The 19,377-nt window shown below is 47.9% G+C and overlaps 1 protein-coding gene across 1 annotated transcript; it reads left to right on the top strand.

Annotated features, from left to right (window-relative positions):
• The first annotated feature begins 13,131 nt into the window (after positions 1–13,131).
• On the top strand, positions 13,132–19,223 carry LOC120893451 (rhythmically expressed gene 5 protein). The gene is made up of 3 exons (XM_040295353.1): positions 13,132–13,869; positions 15,334–15,514; positions 16,553–19,223. Exons 1-3 carry the CDS (start codon positions 13,753–13,755, stop codon positions 17,248–17,250), a joined length of 996 nt encoding a protein of 331 aa, XP_040151287.1. The 5' UTR covers positions 13,132–13,752; the 3' UTR covers positions 17,251–19,223.
• Positions 19,224–19,377: the final 154 nt, after the last annotated feature.

The raw sequence follows: 19,377 nt of genomic DNA, 5'->3' as shown, positions 1-19,377 counted from the left end.
TCGCTAGGCGTCGCGCGGGAGGGCACCCGGGCGCGAGCGAGGAAGATGCTTCGTTATTCGTCTCGCGGCGAGCCGAGCGGCCGGCTAGATCCGGTTTCAGGCAGTTTCGGGAGATTGAACTTTGTGTTTTCGTACCGCTCGTATTAGCAATGGTCGGTGTGGCTGGGGATTTACGCCCCGCCATCCCCACATTTTTTGTCATGTACTGCTTTATCAAACCTATCCACCGCTGCCGGCTAGAAGGTGCGATAGGCGCGTGAAGCAACGTTGGACGCCCTTTTCTTTTAGGGGGAGGGCTGCCCTAGGGGGTAAGTGATCGCATTCCGTGATGCTTTTGGCCGGCCGGGTTCGTCGCTTGCCAGTTTGGGGGTGCTAAAAGGTACGATCGCAGAACGACGAAAGACTTCAACGGCTGCTGTTGTTACAGGCGACGAACCCCGCCGGAAGCGCGAAACCCGCCGGTGGTGTCGGCAGTGTGCTTCGTGCGTTATGTTTTGGTGTGCCGGTTTGTTTACGAAACACGCGGTCAAAGCAGAAGGGAAACCGTAGGAACGTAAATTTGATAACCTTTTTTTTCCTTTACCACCGGAAGGGTGGGTTAACCAAATTGCGTCTCACCACGATGAGGCGCGTTCCCGTTTGTCAACTAATGTGAACTTTTTAAATGCTGAGTGTAAAAAAAAAACCCACTACGCAAAAACGCATTTTTGAGGTAAACAAATCCGATTGTTGTTGTCGTTGTTATGGGGCTTTAGCAGTAAATAGTAAACAACACTGTTGACCGCCCAAAATGCCCCGTGTGTGGCGTGTTATGTAAAATTGGAGGGGAAAACGAAGAAGCTGCCTCGACGCGCGCCAAATGCATCCCCATCTTGCTACATTGCCCAGCTGAAGGTGACGAATCTGATATTAATGACGTGGCGGGGCGATTAATCACGTGACCCAAAGGGGCATTAGATAATACAGCGTACGGTGCGGGAGATGGTTGAAATTTACATGCTGCTCTAATAGCAACGTTTATCTAATTAGTTGTGTCGTGTTTCGGCCTGCTGCAGGGGATGTGTGTTACGATCATGTTTTGATCGTTTTCGGGATGTTGGCAAATAGCGTTGCATTTTGCTGTAATATTTTCCACCCATTGATGTACAAACATCTAAAAATTTAGTGCAAAACGTTCAAATCCAGCAATCGATCATTATGCAAGGGCAGAAGGTTCTTAACCTTGCGCACTGAACCGAGGGTAGCTTCGGTTCGTTAGAAAAGGGCGATAAAAATCGCATCATTCCACTGGCGCACTGGCAGCAGCTATCAGTGACAGCGCTATCAGCGCCCGGTGCCCTCGATTAGTCTGCTCTCTGTTGCGGGCGCGTGTTACTCTACCGAAGCTCGTGTTAGTCTCGCGGGAAAGCACGGGAATACCACCACTGGGCGGGGTTGGTTGCATTGTGTGCAAATGAGCAGCATCATCAGTATCGAGCTGGCCCGTTTAGCGCTCGAGTGGGAAAACGGCCAGAAGAGAGTCGGTTATTCCCAGCAGCACCAGCACCTCGGTCTTGATGTAGTGGCGTTACTACAAGTGGCCACTGTGGCGGTTGCGCAGCACCTGCAGCTCGCGACTTCATCCAATTCCACTGCGCGCGCGCGCACGCGCGATGTGTACATCGCGTTGTTTCGATTCAATTAGCGATCAGCAGCAGTTACGAACGAATCCGTTGGCAATCCGTGTGGCCCAAATTCCCGGACCGCGGCCCTCTCGCTGCAAGCGCAGGACTGCCGTGCAGCACTAATAAAGCTTGCAAACAAAACTAAACAAAAAAAAAGCAAGCATGATCTTAAGGGAGGGGCGACTGCGCGATGAGGTACGATGCGAAATCTAAACGCTTCGCGCGCACTCGATAAACTATGGGCGGTACGCGGTCGCGCGCGCGCAAAAAAAGGTAGAGAGCAATGCTTGAATGAAAACACAGCAAAAGCACACATTTTATGGGCGATTTTGTGTAACATTGTACCTTGAGGTGAGTTTTGAGAGCGGGGTGTTTGTTTGCTCGAGATCTCGAGACCTTTATTCGCTACTGTTTTGCTGCTGACCGTTATTGTCTGATTGCTGCTGCTTGGATGCGTCGCTTACTGAGCCAAGCGCGATCAGTGCTCGGTGCTGAACTTGCAAAACCGAATGGAACTCGATTGACGGTGGTTTCATCTGCGCTTTTCATTGTTGCAAGTGTGAAACGGACCGCTTGCGGACCCGCGTCGCTATAGGGCTGATTCTGATTGTTCCATGATACAGTTTAATCGCAGATGCAAGATGCAATTCCCTCTGTTTATTGAGTGTAGATGAGGATTTTAGCCGTCATAATGAAGAAACTGCTAAACGATGTCACGTTGAGGTTGTTTATTACCGTTTTGTCTCATGAGAAGTTTTGCGTTTTTTACGAGTATTGCCCAATTTAACACCTTATTCTGCGCTATGCGACTGAGAGATGGTTTCGGGGGCGGCGAGATTGCCAGATCGTGATTGTCACCTTGACCAGGAGTATTGCGGGATACAGGAGCAAAGATTGCATCAACAGTGGACCGATACCAAGACTGGTAGAAGGGCAGTGACAGTAATCATTAAGTTGAGAGCGAAACCGTTACTGGGAACAGGAGACAATCAAGGCAAGTCAGTAGGACTGGGACATTGACCATCTCAATAAAATCCTGAGACTAGATTTTACGATTTTCGTTTTAAAACTTTGTAAGTGTTGGAGTGTAAACATTACGTTTAGGTATTATTTCAAATACCTAAATAATATTTTTCAGTGTTCCTACTTTAATCGTTTGCTTTTCTCTTTGATTTTGTAGTTAATATATTTATTTTTTAAGAAATGCTTACCTCTAGTCGTAAGATATTTTCTTTTCAGCCATGTTTTGTAGCTTTTCTATAATATTTAATGTATCATACTTCACATGCATAAATTCTTGTTATTAAGAAGAGCAGACCTCTACTTACGTGACATTTTTATCAATAGCGAATGTTTTGTGAATGTGTTTAAACCCGCCCAACCACATGGCAAAGCGTCTAATGAAGCCATCAACACATATACTCACATTAACATTAACACTAATCGATACACTGGCATCGATCTTGGCATCTAATTTATGTGCAACTGCTCATGCTCATCTTCTCATCTTCGGAGGGGATTTTTGCTTCTCGTCATTCGATTAGTCCGCTGTGTCATGCGTAGCTTCGCGCGAACACGGCCACGGCTAAATGGTACGACCTCCTCCGGGCTGTCCCGGTCATCGTCGGGTCTACTCGGGGATACTACTAGAATCCGGTCGTCCGTGAACTGTGCCGTGTTCGTCGGCATGGGGCGGGTTCGCCCTGTCTGCAATCGACACATTTATCATACTCGTGGTACCAGCCAAGCCACCAAGCAACAACCTTTACACCGGATGCCGGAGCGTGCGGTTCTGATGCGCGAAGGTAAACCTCCGTCCTGGTGCTGATCCTCCCCGGTGGCTACGGTTTGGAAGGCTACGGATTATCGGTGATTGGTTCAAGTGCGTTGGTTGGTACAGGTCGTGGTGGTCGTGCCATCGTTGGTGCCATCTTCTTTACCTCCTCCCGCGTGTAGTTCCCTTTTTAGCCCCACGCCAAGCGTAAAACTCGTTGTCATTGAACGCATCCTCACCGCCGAGTTTCTGACGGAGCGGTATTCTTTTTCTTGTGCGACTTCCGGAACGAAAGCCTGATCGGGGGGGTTGGGTTAAAGGTTTTTTTTTTTGTGTCTACATACATATCTTTTTTTAGAGTTATGTAGAAGGTAGGTAGAAGAAGAAAGGGGGAAAAGGAAGAAACACTTTATGCGTGGAAATTTTAATGAAGATTAATGATGATGCTTACACTCCCCAACCAACGTGTCGGTGCTCAGCTCCCAGTGCGTTAGGGATCGTTCTTACGTGAGCACTCAATTAGGGACACTTGAGCGAGGATTGTTACGATGACGTATTTCGATGCGTGACGTATGAGCCACACAGCATCGATGCAATTAAAATAGGGTGGAATATCGATTCTTGCCTAATAAGGCTGTTTCTGCTCCCAGGGAGCAAGTGATGAAGCGCAACGGCTCGCATTAACCGCCGAATCGGCGGCAGGCAGGTTTTAGGGGATCGTACCAAGACCGCTTGACGTAAGCCGACCGCAGTAAGACGATTCCGATCGACTCATCGCTGCGCTTTGTATTTGTGACGTCTTGCGACAGCGAGTGATTGATTTAGCGTGTGGTTTGGTTTTGATCGCACAAAAACCACCCTGAACACCACCGTAGGATGCTTTTCGTGTGCTCTATCTTCCTGGTATCGGTTATGAAAGGTAGTTGCCTAGATTAATGTGCGTTTTTTTGGTCTGTGAAATAGATGAAGCAATGCCCTACTGTGTCTTAAGCGTGTGCCTTGCTGTGTTGATTTGTGAACAGGCTTTATAATTTATCTTCCGATCGTCAAACGATTCGGTGTGCCCATTATGAACGAAAATCTCCTTTAAATGAGGGTAGTTCAGCTATCCACAGCACTGCAGGGATTGGCTTGATTAATGATCGACGCTACCCGCAAACCGTTCAAAAGCTCCGAAAAGGATAGAAACCGTTTCCGGTAAGCTGCGTGCAACAGCCCGAACAGTTCAAGGAAGTTAGTGAGTATTTCCATCTTCATGAAGGGGAGCCGTAAACCATTTCCGAAGCGAAATCAATGTCCAATGTGCGTTTTGGGTGTGTGGTTTTGAGCAGTGGACTGTTTGGAGCACCGCCATCAAAGTGATCGTCTTAACGGCGGCTCGCCTTTAATATATGTATCATCACGTTCGCGCTCCAAAACAGGTGATTGGGACGGGGACTGGTGAAAAACACAAACACCTCCAGCAGCAACCGGGGTCCACGGTCAAGGGTAAATAGTTTGCTTTAACTGTCGCACGCAGAGGAGGCTCCGTTTGCTCGGCTTCTTTATCGTTATGAAGCGTGCAGCAAACGGAGACTCTCTCTCTCTCTAGTTCGCCAGCTTATCAGCTCACCTTTTTAAAGCTTGTCGCAGTGCACTTTATCAGTTCGCATCGCTGGATGGTGTTTTCAAAGTGCAAAGAACGTTCGGGATGAACAGCTCTCGCAGGGTGGAGCTTTTTTTTGTTGAAACTATTCGGCAAAACATCCTGTCCAAAGCCATCGGAATGAGAAACAACAACACAGCGAAAGAAAAAAAAATCTTTCCATAAACGGCACACTAAAAATCCCCGAACCTTTCAGCCCGATCAACAGCCAACAAAAAAAACGTAAACAAGCGCATTTTCTTTACACTCTGTTTACGCCTTTCCAAGTCACCAACGTGATAGGAAAGAAGGCGTCCCAGTCAGGGGGCGATGATGGGAGGCAGCACGGAGGGAATCTCAGATATGTCCGAACGGTAGATAGAGTGGCCTTTAGAAGGTTATTTGTTTCGCGTTGGTTGTTTTGCGTTTTTCTTCGCCCTGATGCTGCGTGTTTTATTTTTATTTATTCATTTCACCCCCTTGTTTTACTTTTCGCTGTTACGCTTTTACCCCCGCCAGCTACCCGGGTCCCGGGCGGTGGTCCCGCATCCAGCATCCAGCGCAACGGCACAAATAAACATATTTCTTTTTACGACTAAACCGGCGCCACGACCATCGGTCAGCAATCGGGCATCGGATTTTACTTTGTCGCTCCGGCTGTTTTTTGTTGTTGTTGTTGTCCTATGCTTCTTCAATCCCGTGGCAGTGGGCAGGATTTTCAGTCCCGGCCAGCGCCATCTGCTGCCATCCGATCGATGATCGACCGATAAATGCTGGTGACGAAAAAGTTAAGAGGATTTGGTTGTTGTTGTTGATGTTTTCCCCTCCCTTCTCAGGAATTAGAACATCCCAGAAAAGGATGAAGCAGAGTTTTGCGACCCCGCCAAAGAACGTGCGCAACAAGCGATCGCACGTCAATCGGTAGCTCGGCCGCTAGATCCGCGTTCCGCGACTCGACGTTTGTTCTGTTGTCGTTCTGTTTCCAAAAAGCTTGTTTGGAGCAGCTGCTAGTTTTCCCCCGCCGAAACATAACAGGGGATTCGGTATCGGTATTAATAGCAAGCGCATCCCTACAGCTCTTCTCTCGCTCTCTTGGCTACTCGAATCGATTTGATTTGATGACGATCATGGCGACGACGACGACGACGACGACTATGATGATGATCTTCCTGATGGTACTGGCGACAGTGTGTAGACATTCAGTTGGTCTGCCGACTGACTGGCGTCAGTTTTGCTGATTTGCATAATTTTTATAACATCCACCACCCGAAAAAAAGGGGGCCAACAAGACGGGGTGTGCGCTTGGGTGGTGGGGAGGGACCGCACGAGCGCGACAAAAAACAAAACACAGCTTTTTTGGATCTAACAGGCAGCATGATACGCGCACGCATCGGAGGTGGTGGTGCGGAGGAGGCAGGAAACAAAAACCGGCAGAACAGCCCGCGTCCCGCGTAGAGTTTCGCGCCGTTTTGCCGGCTGGCCGGCAGGATGGCGCCGCGCATCGGGATTCCACTATCGTTCGCGGGGACCGACGCGTCGGCCCGAGCGATAAGGAATGATAATGTGATGTGATGCGGGGTTGTTTTTTTTGTTAGGTCTTGTTGTTTTCTTTCCCGGCAAATGATCGGACTTTACAGCACACCCGATCATCGCCGCGATCATGCACACCTTGTGCAGATGGGACGGCGAATCGATGCAGTCGGTTTGAGGCCGCACCAAATGTCAGCAAAGTGCGAACAGTTTGTCGTGTTGTTAATGTTTTGCGATTGTTTGTTGTTGAATGTTGCGAAATGCTGTGGAAAAGGGTGTTGCTGCTTTCCTTTCAACGCAACACAGCTATTGCTGCTTTTTTTAAATGTCACCAAAAACCGTGATCTAATGAAATCATCTCTTAAAGAGGTGTGGAATTTAACAATGTGTTTCGTCCATTCATCACCCCGAAAACTTTTCGATGGCCAGCAAAGGCATATTTAGGATTTTGGGGGGCCCTTAGCGGTAAGAAGTGTTGAGATCCCCTTCCTTCATTTATGATAAAAGCTGGACTAATGATCGTTGAGGACCTCTCCAACTGGCCGGGCCCCTGGCGGCAGTCCAATTCGGTTACCATTAAACCCACCGCTGTGGCTAATGCATCTTTGTCAGGTAGAATATGAATGTTTCCATAGAATATTGGAATTACTCAACTTCTAAAGTTGATGTTTAACATGTTAAAAGCTTTAAATTGTTTCTGGCAGAATTATGAAATCTCTTGAACAATAGAAGAATCTCCTGAGGATCTCACCAGCAACTTCCCTGGGTGGCTTTTAATATTGCAAATTCCACTATCTCCCCTCACTGGTGTGCTTCTGTGTGCCAACATTTGTCTTAAGCCGCAACGAAATTGGTTCAATCGTGGCGAGCTTCCCTTTCGGTGTGTGATTTACATTCTGCACGCCGCACCAATGACATCATCCCGAAGCCCCAAATCCAGCGGCCACCTGAAGCGACACAAGCGGTAGTCGGTAGTCAAGAAGCATCTAGTGTTCGCGAGGCATTTTGGGGCAATTTTTTGTGTTTGTTTTGTTTGGGTCTTGGTCTTGGTTGCTGTCTGTCTGTGCCCGATTCTCTCACAAATCTATTTTGCCCGGGCCCGGGTCTACGGGATATAAATTAAAGTCCGCAAGCAGGGACACCGGGATGGGGTACGAATGCAAACAGCAACAAACATTGAAAACACTAACCGTGAGCCGTTCACTTGAATCATCTTCCACCAGGGTAAGGAAAGCTACTCGCGCGTTAGAAAGAAAGACACAAAAAAAGGTGGGAGTGAACGAACAAAAAGGGATTCTGTTCTGTTTCGCTTAATGACCGGTCACGTTTTGACTCACGACCAGGCCAAAACAACAGCACAGCAAAAAAAAGTAGCGCGAATTACTATAATGAGTGGTCCGTAAATGTGTCTTCTCGAGTGTGTCCAGCACACACAAACACACACGGATCCAGTGTTTTGTTTTGAAGTTTCTCCAGAAGATCCGTCTGGAGCCGGGGCCAAAGCAAAACGCAGGAAAATTAAGTAGCCAACCCACAATAATATCTAATCCTCGGGGAATGTTCGCGGACCCGCTCGGGACTTTGGAGCTGGTTGAGTGATGTGTGCCGCGGCAGCCCTGCAGGTTGATCGGCAAGCCTGATAGTACCCCGACAGCATTGACCTTCGTCTCACCTGACGCATTTCAAGGGTCACCCGTTCGCCCCCAGCTGTGAAGCTTGAAACGCGGTTGATAGGTTCAAATCCGCCCAGAAGAGTGGCACACACAGAAGCAACAAAAAAGCGGAAAGTGCTCGAGACGCTCGTAAAGATGAGATCGTCTTTTGGGGTGGCTCCCGAGAGCTCTAGTTCCGGGAGCACTCCGGCTCAAGTGATGCCACGAGACGGCTTCATGTTTATTTAATTTGTTTCATTATTTCGCACCCACCCGTCGATTGGGGGTTGCGGCCATCGGGGGAATTAGCGTGGCGCAGAATGTTTTTTGTTTATTCTAGAGCACCATAAAGGCGTTTGGATGGGCGATCTTAAGGTTCGAAAATTCCTCCCCTCTTTCGTACCAAGCGGAAAAGGTGTCGATCGACAGCGCGCAGTCAATTGAGTACGATCATCAACCGTTAATAAGCAGTTGATGTATCGCGTTCCGCACATTAGCTGCAGCAGCACAAGCTGCAAGCGGTTCCCGATGACTCAAAATTGCGGCAACCGGTGCGACCTTTTATGGTGCCCCGCGCGGTCGTAACCCTTGCCAAGAGCGCTTCAAGCGGTACAAACCGGAGGGAAGCACTGAGCACGCGTAACTGAAGAACGTCATCGATGATGAGATGATTTGTTTTCAACCCCCGGCAAACCATTGTCCGCCGGCCACCGGCAACTGTTTCTTCGCGCAGATCGTGATCGTTTCCGTGACGTGCGCCTCGACCTACGCGTTTACATCGAACCTGCTTTATCCGTTTGTTTTTTTTTACTTCTCTCTTTTGTTGTTGCGTCAAACGTAACAAAGCGCCGAAGATGCCTGCCGGCTTGAAAAGGCCAAAAAAGGAGCAGTTGTCGCGGAGGCACTAAAACACGCAAACACCCAAAGGCAGCAGTGCAGCCGCAGTGAATCATCCGCAACTGAAATAGGTTGTGATGCGACGCCTGCGTGCCTTCCAGTGTTTGTTTACGCCGAAGGCACGCGGATTAGTATGGGGGAGGGAGGTTGGCACGCTAATGGGCGGTTTTTACCAAGCTGTGTGTTTTATAAGTTGATGCTTTCTGAGCCATGGGGTTTTAAGGAAAGTTTGTCAACGTACGCAGCACATTTGGTTGTAGCAGTGAGTTACCGTTGAGGAATGTAGATGCAAAATTAGAGCAGCTTTGCTGACTGTAGGGTGGAGCAAATTATAAGCCACCTGTTAATGGGTGATTTTGTGCTTAGTTATGGCTAGAACATAAGAAAAAGAGGAATAACTAAACACGAATAACTAAGCGTTGTTGGACATTTTCATTAATTGTCGTGAGTGAGCAGAGCTGCGGAATGCTGCTAATAGGAGGTGGCGTCCAGCGTCTTCGGCTCCATTGCCATATTGAACCGTTTGCAAGGCTATTTCTGACTCAAACAGAAGCTTTTTCTGGTGATCTAAGAGTAGCAGCAGAATGTGCAAAAACAATACGAAAAATACTATCTCGAAAATACGCAAAACGTGTGCAACCCTTTAGCGTGGTCAGCTTACCGTGATAAGAACATTATTTTTAGCATGTTTGTTTTTGTGCTGAAAGCTCCTATCACTGCCCGTGGACGGTTTGTAGACTTCACTCAACACTTGGACTCGGTTTGGAGTTTGGAGCATCAAAACACTCACAAAAAAAACCTACAGATGCACTTGTGTGGGCAGTGGTGCACAAAATTGGTGCATTTGGTGTTTTTACCTGGCCTGACATGGTACGGGAGTGCAGAAGGCGAACGAATGCCACTGTGCTGCCCCTCGATACGACGCATCGACGTGTCACGTTTGCATTCTCAGCCGGGCGGGACGTGGACTTCGATGCCCCGGCTGCCTGAATTACGTGTTAATGTACCGTGCAGTTGGATTAATTTGGCTTCGGGCTGGGGCGTGGACGGTGTTGGTGTGTCGGTACCGAATATCGTTTAGTTTTCGTTCGGCATAGTTGCACCATAGTTTGGTTGGCGGTTTGAGGGCTTGTAGCTATTTTTGTAGCACAGCCAGGGGGCCATATGTGTAGAGGCGCAAAAAAGAGGTCTAGCTGGTACAAGGTTTTATCGTTTCGGTGTTTTTAGGGTGTTGAAATTGCTTCGATCGCAAGCAGTGGCGGGACAGTAGGGGCGAGAAAGCACGTGTCTGGAATGATGAATGATACGCGCTGGTGTAAATTAATTTCACAAGACAAACAATTTTACTAATTTCATGCAATACATCGATCAAATATGTGGGCCAGATTGTTAGCTCTGGTTTATGTGCCTTTCAATTGATTATTCTCTGCAGTTTTTGTGTCTTTTGCTAAGTAAATTGTTGAAAAATTGATTTTTTACTATTTTTTGTTCTATTTTTCATTATTGACGAAGGCGATTCTAGCTTCTCCTCTTGTGGTTACTGCTGGTTTTTAAAATAAAAGATTTTTTTTTCATTTTTCAAACCCCAACCCCCTTCTCTCTCGGAGCGTGGGTAATCCAATTAACATTCCTAGTCGAAGAAGCGACGGGACGGTGCTAACACAGCTGCAATAAATCTCGCTGGCAAAGCATGTTGAATGTGTGTATGTGTATGTGTGCTCAAGTCTGGCAGCTAATCAAAGTCATAAAGCTTCCCGCCGTGCTGCGAAAGGTTATGCAGCTCTTTGCCCCTCATTCTAGCGCGGGCCAGGCGAAAAACAAATTGGACTAAGTGAAACCAAACGAAGATGTGAATCTACGCACCCCAAAACAGGCGTGTTAGCACCTGCAGCATTAAAGCCGGAACGTTCGGTAGCTCCAAACACACAGTCCAGAAGTCTGCCTCATAAAACCAACCTTCATTTGGTATAGAAACGTTGCAGACTAAAGTCTAGGCTAATGAGAAAAAAAGAAGACACATAAAACGCTTCATTCTCACCAATTTCTAACCGATACAGCTCTTCTGTGCTGTGAGCGTACTGAGCTCACCAACAGTTTTATTTATGCTGACCTTTACCCTCTCTCTCGCTCTCTCTCTCTCGGTGTCTACTTATAGTGGACAAGTGCAGCACCGGCAATAGATGTGATGTGGCTTCTTTTTTTCAAAACAACCGACCACTTCCTCCTCCTCGCACACTTGAAATTCCAAAACGACCATACACTTAAATCGACCGCAAACAGCGCACATAAAATTATTTTACAATGAGCAATGATTATTTTCGGTAGCTACCCCCCCACCCGGTTGGCGTGTCTGTAGGGGTGGTCCGTGTGGTTGAATGGATGTGGCGAATGAAGTGGGTAATCCTAGGGGTTTTTTTTACGTGCCGGGCGATACGTGCCAAGTGGCGCGTACACGAGTGTGCTCCCTCTCTGTTTAATGTGCGGAAAGGGGGTTCGGCTTTGAGAGCACCGTGGGTGATCGTTTGATGCTGTTTGATATCATCTTGGTTTGATAATTGAGTCGTTTTGGCGCGAAGCTTAAATGCCCGTTGTGCGCAAATAGTGCTCTGAATGTGCTTTCATGAAAGCTGTTTTCGCTTAACCAACAGACACCAAAAACCAAATGTGGTCGTGTGAAATTGTACTGTTGTAAGTAGAGAGAGATAGAGAGTGATGGAAAGAGAAAGACAGAGAGTATGTTGAAAAAAGGCACCAGCAAAAAAGGTAAAAACAAAATAAACATATTCTGATGCGATCTTGTTTTGGTTCGTGCAGAATAACAAGTTACCCTTGTTTGGAGAATGTAAACAAAACCCACGCGATTTGCTGTTGATCGGTGGACAGTTGTTGATTTTTGGAAGTGAACGATTTTATGCAAAAATCGCAACGCGACAACGCGTGGAGGGAGATGAATAGGTGCTGCTTAGTGCAGATAAAAACAAGGTGACTGGAGTTGAAGGAATGTTTTTGGCTGGTTATCACCAAGCTGCGCAATTGCTTTAAAACGTGTTTGAAATGGCCTAAAAAGGAAACAACAGATGCATTCTGGAATTTTATTTGTATTTCAGAAGCTGCTTTGTAAGCCTTTTACTAAAATGCCTTTTGCACTAAAACACATCGTTCAAAATAGTCACACAACATCATGATAGCTACGGATAGAACTTTTGTTTTTGTACGCAAAATTAGCAATAAAATCGTCAACAGACAAACTTCCTTCGCAGCAACTGAGTGCGCAAAAGAAGAAGTGCTTTGAATAATTTCGATTCTGCGCAGATCGGTGTGCAGATGGGCGGCTGTGTGCGCCCAAGAATTTGGCGAGAAGAAATTCAAGATAAAAAGCTGCACAAACAAAACAAATAATGCTACGAACAATAATAACGTACGCCTGAGTTTCGCTCTGTTAGCGGGGAATGTATGAAAAAAAACTGCAAAAATCCAAAAGAAAGAAAAATGTACCCAACGAGATAAAAATATATACAGCCAAACGGCTAGAAGATGAAAAACACGATCACCAAAGCTTAGAAGACAGATGATAAACAAACGGAAGAGAAATAAATGATAAACACACGGCACGGGGGAATAAAAAAAAAGGGTTAGCAATGGGTTGCGGGCGAGGGATGAGAGAGGGATTGCGGGCGCGTTCGATTGAAAAGAAGACGATCGTGATCAGTGAGCGAGCTTGCTTGCGAGCCCCGACGTTGTTTACCAAAGAGTAAGGCAACCGCGGCGAGATCCGCAACAGAGTGAAACACCAGCAGCCCGGGCGCTTCACGCCAGTGGGAAAGGGAAAGATTATTCGGACAAGGGGGGCAAACAATGGGGAGGGGCGGGGTGCTTGAGAGGCGACGATGGTTGGAATGCACGAAAGCTTTGCGATTCGGCTGGCGTCGGCCAGTCGGTATATGACGTCATGATTTACGAAGCAGTGCGCGGTATATAAAGTGAAGGCCGCCCCAGAGAGCGCGTTTAATTCGAGCCAGAAACTTCAACGGTGCAGACCGTCAACTCAGAAAACAGCAACCGCAAGTGTCTTTTTGTTTTAGCAGGACAAGCAAGACAGCAAACGAAGAAACAAAAAGTAACTAAAAACAAAAACAAATAAACCTCAATTGTGCTAGAGAGAAAGTGAAACTTTGTGCATTAGAAGAGGCGAGAAGCAGTGAACGATCATTAAACGGTGTGAGCAAGCAAATGCGCATTAAGTGAGAATAAGCTTGAAAAAACCATAAGGTGAAAAAAACGGTGAAAAAAAACAAAACAATTGTGCAGTGGTGAGAAGCGGTGAAAGATTAGAAACACAGTGTCGGAAATATAAAAAAAACGGAAGGAACCATTCAAACACCGACTGTGCGGTCGTAAACTGAGCCACTGGGCCCGGAAGCAAATTCAAATCTCCATCTCCAGTGCACTGGTGTGACTAGTTCCGTGTGTAAAGCAAAACAAAACAGCACGCAAAAGCAACGGAAAACTTAAATGCACTCGTAAGCAACGAAACCCTTCGTCGCGCAGCGCAGTGTGTATCGGATTCTGGTTGTGAAGCAAGTAGTGAAGTTGCCAGTTGCAGTGTACAAAATGGCACACGGAAGGAAGCTTAGCTTCAGTGCGGCGGTAATGGTGGTGTCGAGCCTGGTGACCGTGTGTTCCGGTTCGGCCATCCCGATGTGGGAGTTTCTCAGCCGTGGCGAAAAGGTAAGTGTGCTCGTTGCAGCGTCTTGCAGGTGAAAGATGGGAATTGTGTGATGCGTGTGTCCTTTTGGTGGAGGTTGTGTTGAGTGAAAGTGCATTCTTTCGGGTAGACAGAGGAGGTTAACCAGTCAATTCATTGCCTGAAAGGTCAGCTTCGAGGCGTTAGATGCGGTGTAGTTTCTTTTGTTATCGTAAAGGTGTGCTTCCCGATGTTTGATTAGCATACCTGTTCCAAGATGTGAAGGACTTTGGAAATCGACCTCAACTGCCTGTTCACACAACCCAATAGAACCTTGCACTTTGGTAGATCAGACCTAAACCGATAGGTGTCCGTATTTGGGAGTCGTCACAGGGAGCGTCTTCGTGCCCACGTTGCCCGCTTTGCGCTTAGATGCGTGGGGTGAAAACTCGTCCAACGGGTTTCGTTGGTCCACGCCGGGCCCTAGGTCAGGGTGTGCACGAAACCGGATTCTCCCTCGGGGCGTTTTGTGAGGGTGCCAAGATGTATGCCAGTGTCAAGGAAAGTCAAGGCCAGCGTTTAGTTGTGCTTTGGGGTGGAGTTCGTGCACCCTTTCAGGGCGAGCTTGAGGGTCATCCCGGAACAGCGCTGAAGGGTGCTCTAAACAGGGGAAAGCTTCCAGAAAGCATCACTAGATCTCAGCAAACCGTCTTTGACGTCAGCCAGGCAGGCAGACAGGCATAGAAATCGTCTGACGCAGGGCCTAGTTGTAGTAGGCGATGTGCAACACGATCGCAATCAATTACGAGGAGATTTGTAGCGTGCCGGCTACGCTAAGGCCGCACGGTTTGCCTTCGCGCAGGTGGGAAGCTCGCGTTCTTCCCTACATTGTATGACGTCCGATCGGACGGGATGATGCAGTGGGGTGCTAGCAAATAGAGGTCAAACGCATACAGGTTTTTGTTAGTTTACATCACCTTGGGCAGGCATTTATTGCAGTTTTATTGAGAGTTGAAATAGTACAGAGTTCCTAAAATTCCAACCTTAGCAAAATTCCTGAGTTCAAGCACCTCAAGCAGCATTACTTTCTTTTGCTACTATTTCAACCCTGTAGCGTGTTGTCTGTGGGGCATTTCATTAGTGGGCCTTGCCTCCCCGCCTATCTAAAAAAACAAAAAAATGCCCGTGGCGTGAAGTATGCCACTCGAAAAAGCGAGTCGTCACGCACCGCACAATCTCGTTCGGTTTTGTTTTTGCGCTGCGCGGTGTGCCAAACCGAGCGCGTTCGCGATTGTTGTGCAGTAAAGAAAGAAGCTATTTACTAACGCCATCAACGTCAAGGGCTGGTCGCATACCACCAGCAGTAGCAGTAGGAGCACCATCATCACATTCCGCGCCCATTGCCCGTGATTGCTGCGTGTGCTTTCACTTTTCGGTATCATTACTTATGTATGGTTTCTTTGTTTTGTTTTTTTTTCTCGTTTGCATGGTTTTCTTGAACCCGTTAGATGTCGCATCTGTACACGATGTTCGCCAAGCAGGTGTCGAGCTACTGCAAAAACTCCCAAGACATGCCGACCAACATGTGCAAGCGCAATCTGCTGATGTACGGCATCAACAAGCTGCAGGACATGAACGAGTCGCACCTGGACTCGATGGACCCGTACCAGCGTGGAGCGACCGATATAAGTAAGTATTGCCGGTGCCATATTATTCAAAGTGCCTGGGGAGCCATAGGAAGCCAAAGCCCGTCGGCTTGCGTGGAAATCCGGGAACGTGATCGTGAACCAAAACAGGAACACATTTCTCGAGGCTTCAAGTCGATGCCGTGCGACTTCCGGGGTCATTTGAGTCGGTATTTAAAATTATTGTCTCTTTGCGGGTATATCTGAAGGTGTTACATGTACACGTACACATCAGTACTTCCAGAAGAAGAGGAAAAAACTTGCCACCTTTCAGAGCAAAACTGAAAGATTAATTTGTCCATTAGAACAAACAACTGATATTATTTACGGCGTCGTGACTGCACTCGGTACGGCGATGCCCCTTTAACTTTGTACTTGATCGTCCCTCCACACGATCATGGCCTCCAATGCAACCTTGATCGAATGAGGGGAGCGACTGGATCTTAGCGGGTCGGAGCGACAATGTACGAAAGCCTCTCAATGAACAAGTGCCTCTTGATTGTGAAGCCATCCCCGCCGTGTCGGAAGTGGCGGAGACCGCACCGCGCGCGTAGAGGATCGTGCCGGTTTGATTGACAGTCGGCGCAGGTCTCGGCAACCTTCCGAGACCTCTCGGCGATAAGCGTACGGGGGATGCCTTCAAAACGCGGTGGATGCCTTCCGAGGAGGAGCAGATGGAGATAGAGCAGGAAGCAAATAAAGTCCATAAAGGGGTGACGCAAGCGCAAATGATCTCGCGCAAGATGATCGCTGCTCGGTGTAGGAGTATCGCGTGATCGCGCCGTAGATGCTGATTTATGATCGGCAATGCCGGGAGCCGCAAAGTTCACCGGTAAAGTCCACGGTCTGCTCTTTTCTGTTTGTTATTTTGTTCTTGTCGATCTTCCGTCGGTCAAGGCGAGATGCGTTCACGGGGTTTGGTTTGGCATTTTAGTGGGCTAGAATCTTCGCGATGTGTGTGTGTGTGTGTTTTTTCGTTTTCTGTTTTTGCAAATCTAATCTGATCGTTTCTTGTTTCGCTCGCCTTTGCTTTTATCCGCAGTTTGGGACGCAATGATGGACGGACACACGAAGAACGGCAAAAAGAAGACGCAAACGACGGTCGCGCCGGCCTACATCATGAGCGAGCAGTTCGAGCACAATCCGCTATTCGACGATCCGGCCCCGACCGATGGGGCGGTGCGCAAGAGCGGCAACGGCCCGGTCAACAAGTACGGCATGGACTACGACTACGCCAGTGGACCTACCGGGCAGGAGATGCAGTACTCCGAGCCGCAGAACCATCTGCCGCAGGAAGCACCGACGAACGTCGATTACAGCTACGAGCCTGCCGCGTCCGCCCACTTCAACAACCTGGCCCCGTACGAGCAGACGAGCAACTACCTGACCGGCCCGATGGTGGTGCGCCTCCGCCCGGACGGTACGCCCGTGGAGGAGGACAAGGTGCAGCCGGCACCGGTCGTGCCCAAGGACGACGACATTAAGGAGATGACGCTCGGCAAGGAGAAGATGCCCAGCTTCCAGCAGATCTACGACAGCCTGAAGCAGAACGAGGAGCATCATCTGCCGTCGACGGCTGCACCGACCACCGCCGCACCCACGACGACGACGGCTGCACCCCGGCCGGCCGTAGTGCTGCCGGTTGTGGCACCCACACAGCAAGTGTATGCCTACGTTCAGCGTCTGCCCAACTACCTCCGGTCGTACCGCACCGCCTACCGGGTGTACAACGCGCACTAAGCCCCGCGTTCGTCCTGCAAACGGAAACCGATCGCGATCGAAAGCTGAATGTGATTTTAATTAATTAACTCAACAACAACAACAACAACAACCTAACCCGCTGAATGCTGAAAACCAGAACGACGCGATCCGAGCATAGGACAACCGACCACCATCATCACCATCACCAGAAGAAGAATGCAGACAAACGACTGAGACGCACAGTGAGCAAAAAATGGCAAACAAAATTTTGCGAACCGGTTCGGTTCTGTTTTTTTTTTTGCTTCAAACGAAACGCAGACCCAAAACGACGACGTTATGAATCTTCCAAAACGGATAGAGACGAGCTTTTCAAACATTCCAGTCGAAGAGCTGTGCTCAGCATCGCGTGCGATGTGGGATGTTTCGGGGCAGCAACGGACAGAAACCAGCGCTAGACATTGACCGTACAAACACGATCGTGCACCTCTGCACAGCTAATCGGAACCACAACGATGAACAACGCCGCCCCGCGCGGTTGCTTTCTTTTTACGATCGATGCAGAAGCCTCACCCTGCAAGCAGCGCAAGCTAACTGCGATCAACTGGTACTGGTTGTGTTGATCGAGAGTTCTAGCCGTACGCCTGCCTGGGAAAGGGTGCGTTCGGAGTGCTCTGCCGATCGTTGAAGATCGTGTGATAGAACCGCCGGGTGTGTGACAGACAGAGCTTCGGGACGTTTCCCGCTAGAGAGCGCTCGCGCGCTTTTTAATACTATTTATAACCCATTATGTCATTCATGCGCGGGTGCACACTTCATTCGTTTCGTGATTAGTTTTGTTGCTCTCGCCATGAGTGCAGGAGAAGCGACGAGAAGCAAAAGAATACGAATAAGAGAGTATGAAAGAGAGAGTGCTGCAGCGGCTGCAGCGTTAACAGTAGCCTCGGTCGAGATGGATTTAATTTAATTTTATCATTATTTTATTGGTATATGTGTTAAGCGCGCCCGAGCGGCAACAGGGGTACGTTAAATTATTTCTCAATGTATTTATGTGTGTGGTGCGCGCGGCCTGCAAATGGCGGAAGGTATGGCAAGTAATGGCAAGAGTTTGAGCAATTCTATCTAGATAGGCAGAGGCCACGTGCTGACGTGGGGGCAGAGTAGATGGCCATAGTAACAACAAAATCAAACACACAAAAATATGTCAAAGATACGTCAGCACAGCAAAACATACAAAAGCAACAAATCGGGCGCACACAAAGCATACACCAGACAAATTTATACGATTTTGGGTACGAAACGGAAGCACACGGAGAGTGCAGATGCGCTACTCGGGTGCCGAAGGTTTCATCCCAAAATTGAACGGTATTCCAAATAATTTGGAGAAGTTTTTTTAAAATTAATTTTAGGTTATTGGATAAAGTTAGGTTATGCTTATTTGTTTGTTTTTTTTTTACTATACACTTTACCTTTTTTCTTTCGTATTTCTCGCAAGGCAAATGGGAAGTAATTAGTGCAACCCGGTTTTTAGGTCCCCAAAACACAGAAATGTTTTAGGCTGTAATGAGAAGAAAGGAACGGGAGGAAGGGTTGAACAGACAAGATAGGCAACACACTTGTTGTAAGACATATTCTCGCAAATCGTAGATGGAAAAGACAAAAAAACGCCATTACAGGGGCGTACACTAGTGGTAAGCTACTGTGAGCTAGTATAGCGACGAAAGGAAGGAATCAAATAATTGTGATGTATTAATGGTTAGGGATCTTGTGCCAGGGGATGGAAGCGTAGCACCTGTCAGGTGGAACACATCCCCCTCCGGAAACAAGATGCGCAAGGAGTGAAGCATTATGTAAAGCAAACCCAGGCAAACATGCTTCAGATGGTACGTCTGTTTGAAGATAAGTGTGATTAATTTTGTTGACGAATGTCGAACTCCAAAGGTAGCATTGAGGTGCGGTGTGTTTTGAGATGTATTTCAAAATGCAAAGTGAAATAAAATAATTCAAAACGATAACCCTTCTGTGTACTGTGTGATACTTATTGGTTGGGCAAAGGAAAGAAACTCTGATTGCTTAATGCGGTGGCCGGTTTCATCCTCGTTTGTGTTCCATAATATACACCCTTTTCGGTCTGCAGATGACCATGGACTCAATCCTAGCACAAAACGT

Source organism: Anopheles arabiensis, chromosome 2 (assembly GCF_016920715.1).
Source record: "Anopheles arabiensis isolate DONGOLA chromosome 2, AaraD3, whole genome shotgun sequence".
In the NCBI taxonomy this organism is placed as follows: Eukaryota; Metazoa; Arthropoda; class Insecta; order Diptera; family Culicidae; genus Anopheles; species Anopheles arabiensis.
Note: the sequence above shows the minus strand (reverse complement) of the source record. Positions and strands in the feature narration are given on the sequence as shown.

Bases quoted from the DNA above. Each gene is read 5' to 3' on its own strand.
- LOC120893451 (XM_040295353.1), top strand. From the start codon at position 13,753: ATGGCACACGGAAGGAAGCTTAGCTTCAGTGCGGCGGTAATGGTGGTG. The intron at 13,870-15,333 runs GTAAGTGTGCTC...TGAACCCGTTAG, and splicing joins TTCTCAGCCGTGGCGAAAAG to ATGTCGCATCTGTACACGAT. The intron at 15,515-16,552 runs GTAAGTATTGCC...TTTTATCCGCAG, and splicing joins GCGTGGAGCGACCGATATAA to TTTGGGACGCAATGATGGAC.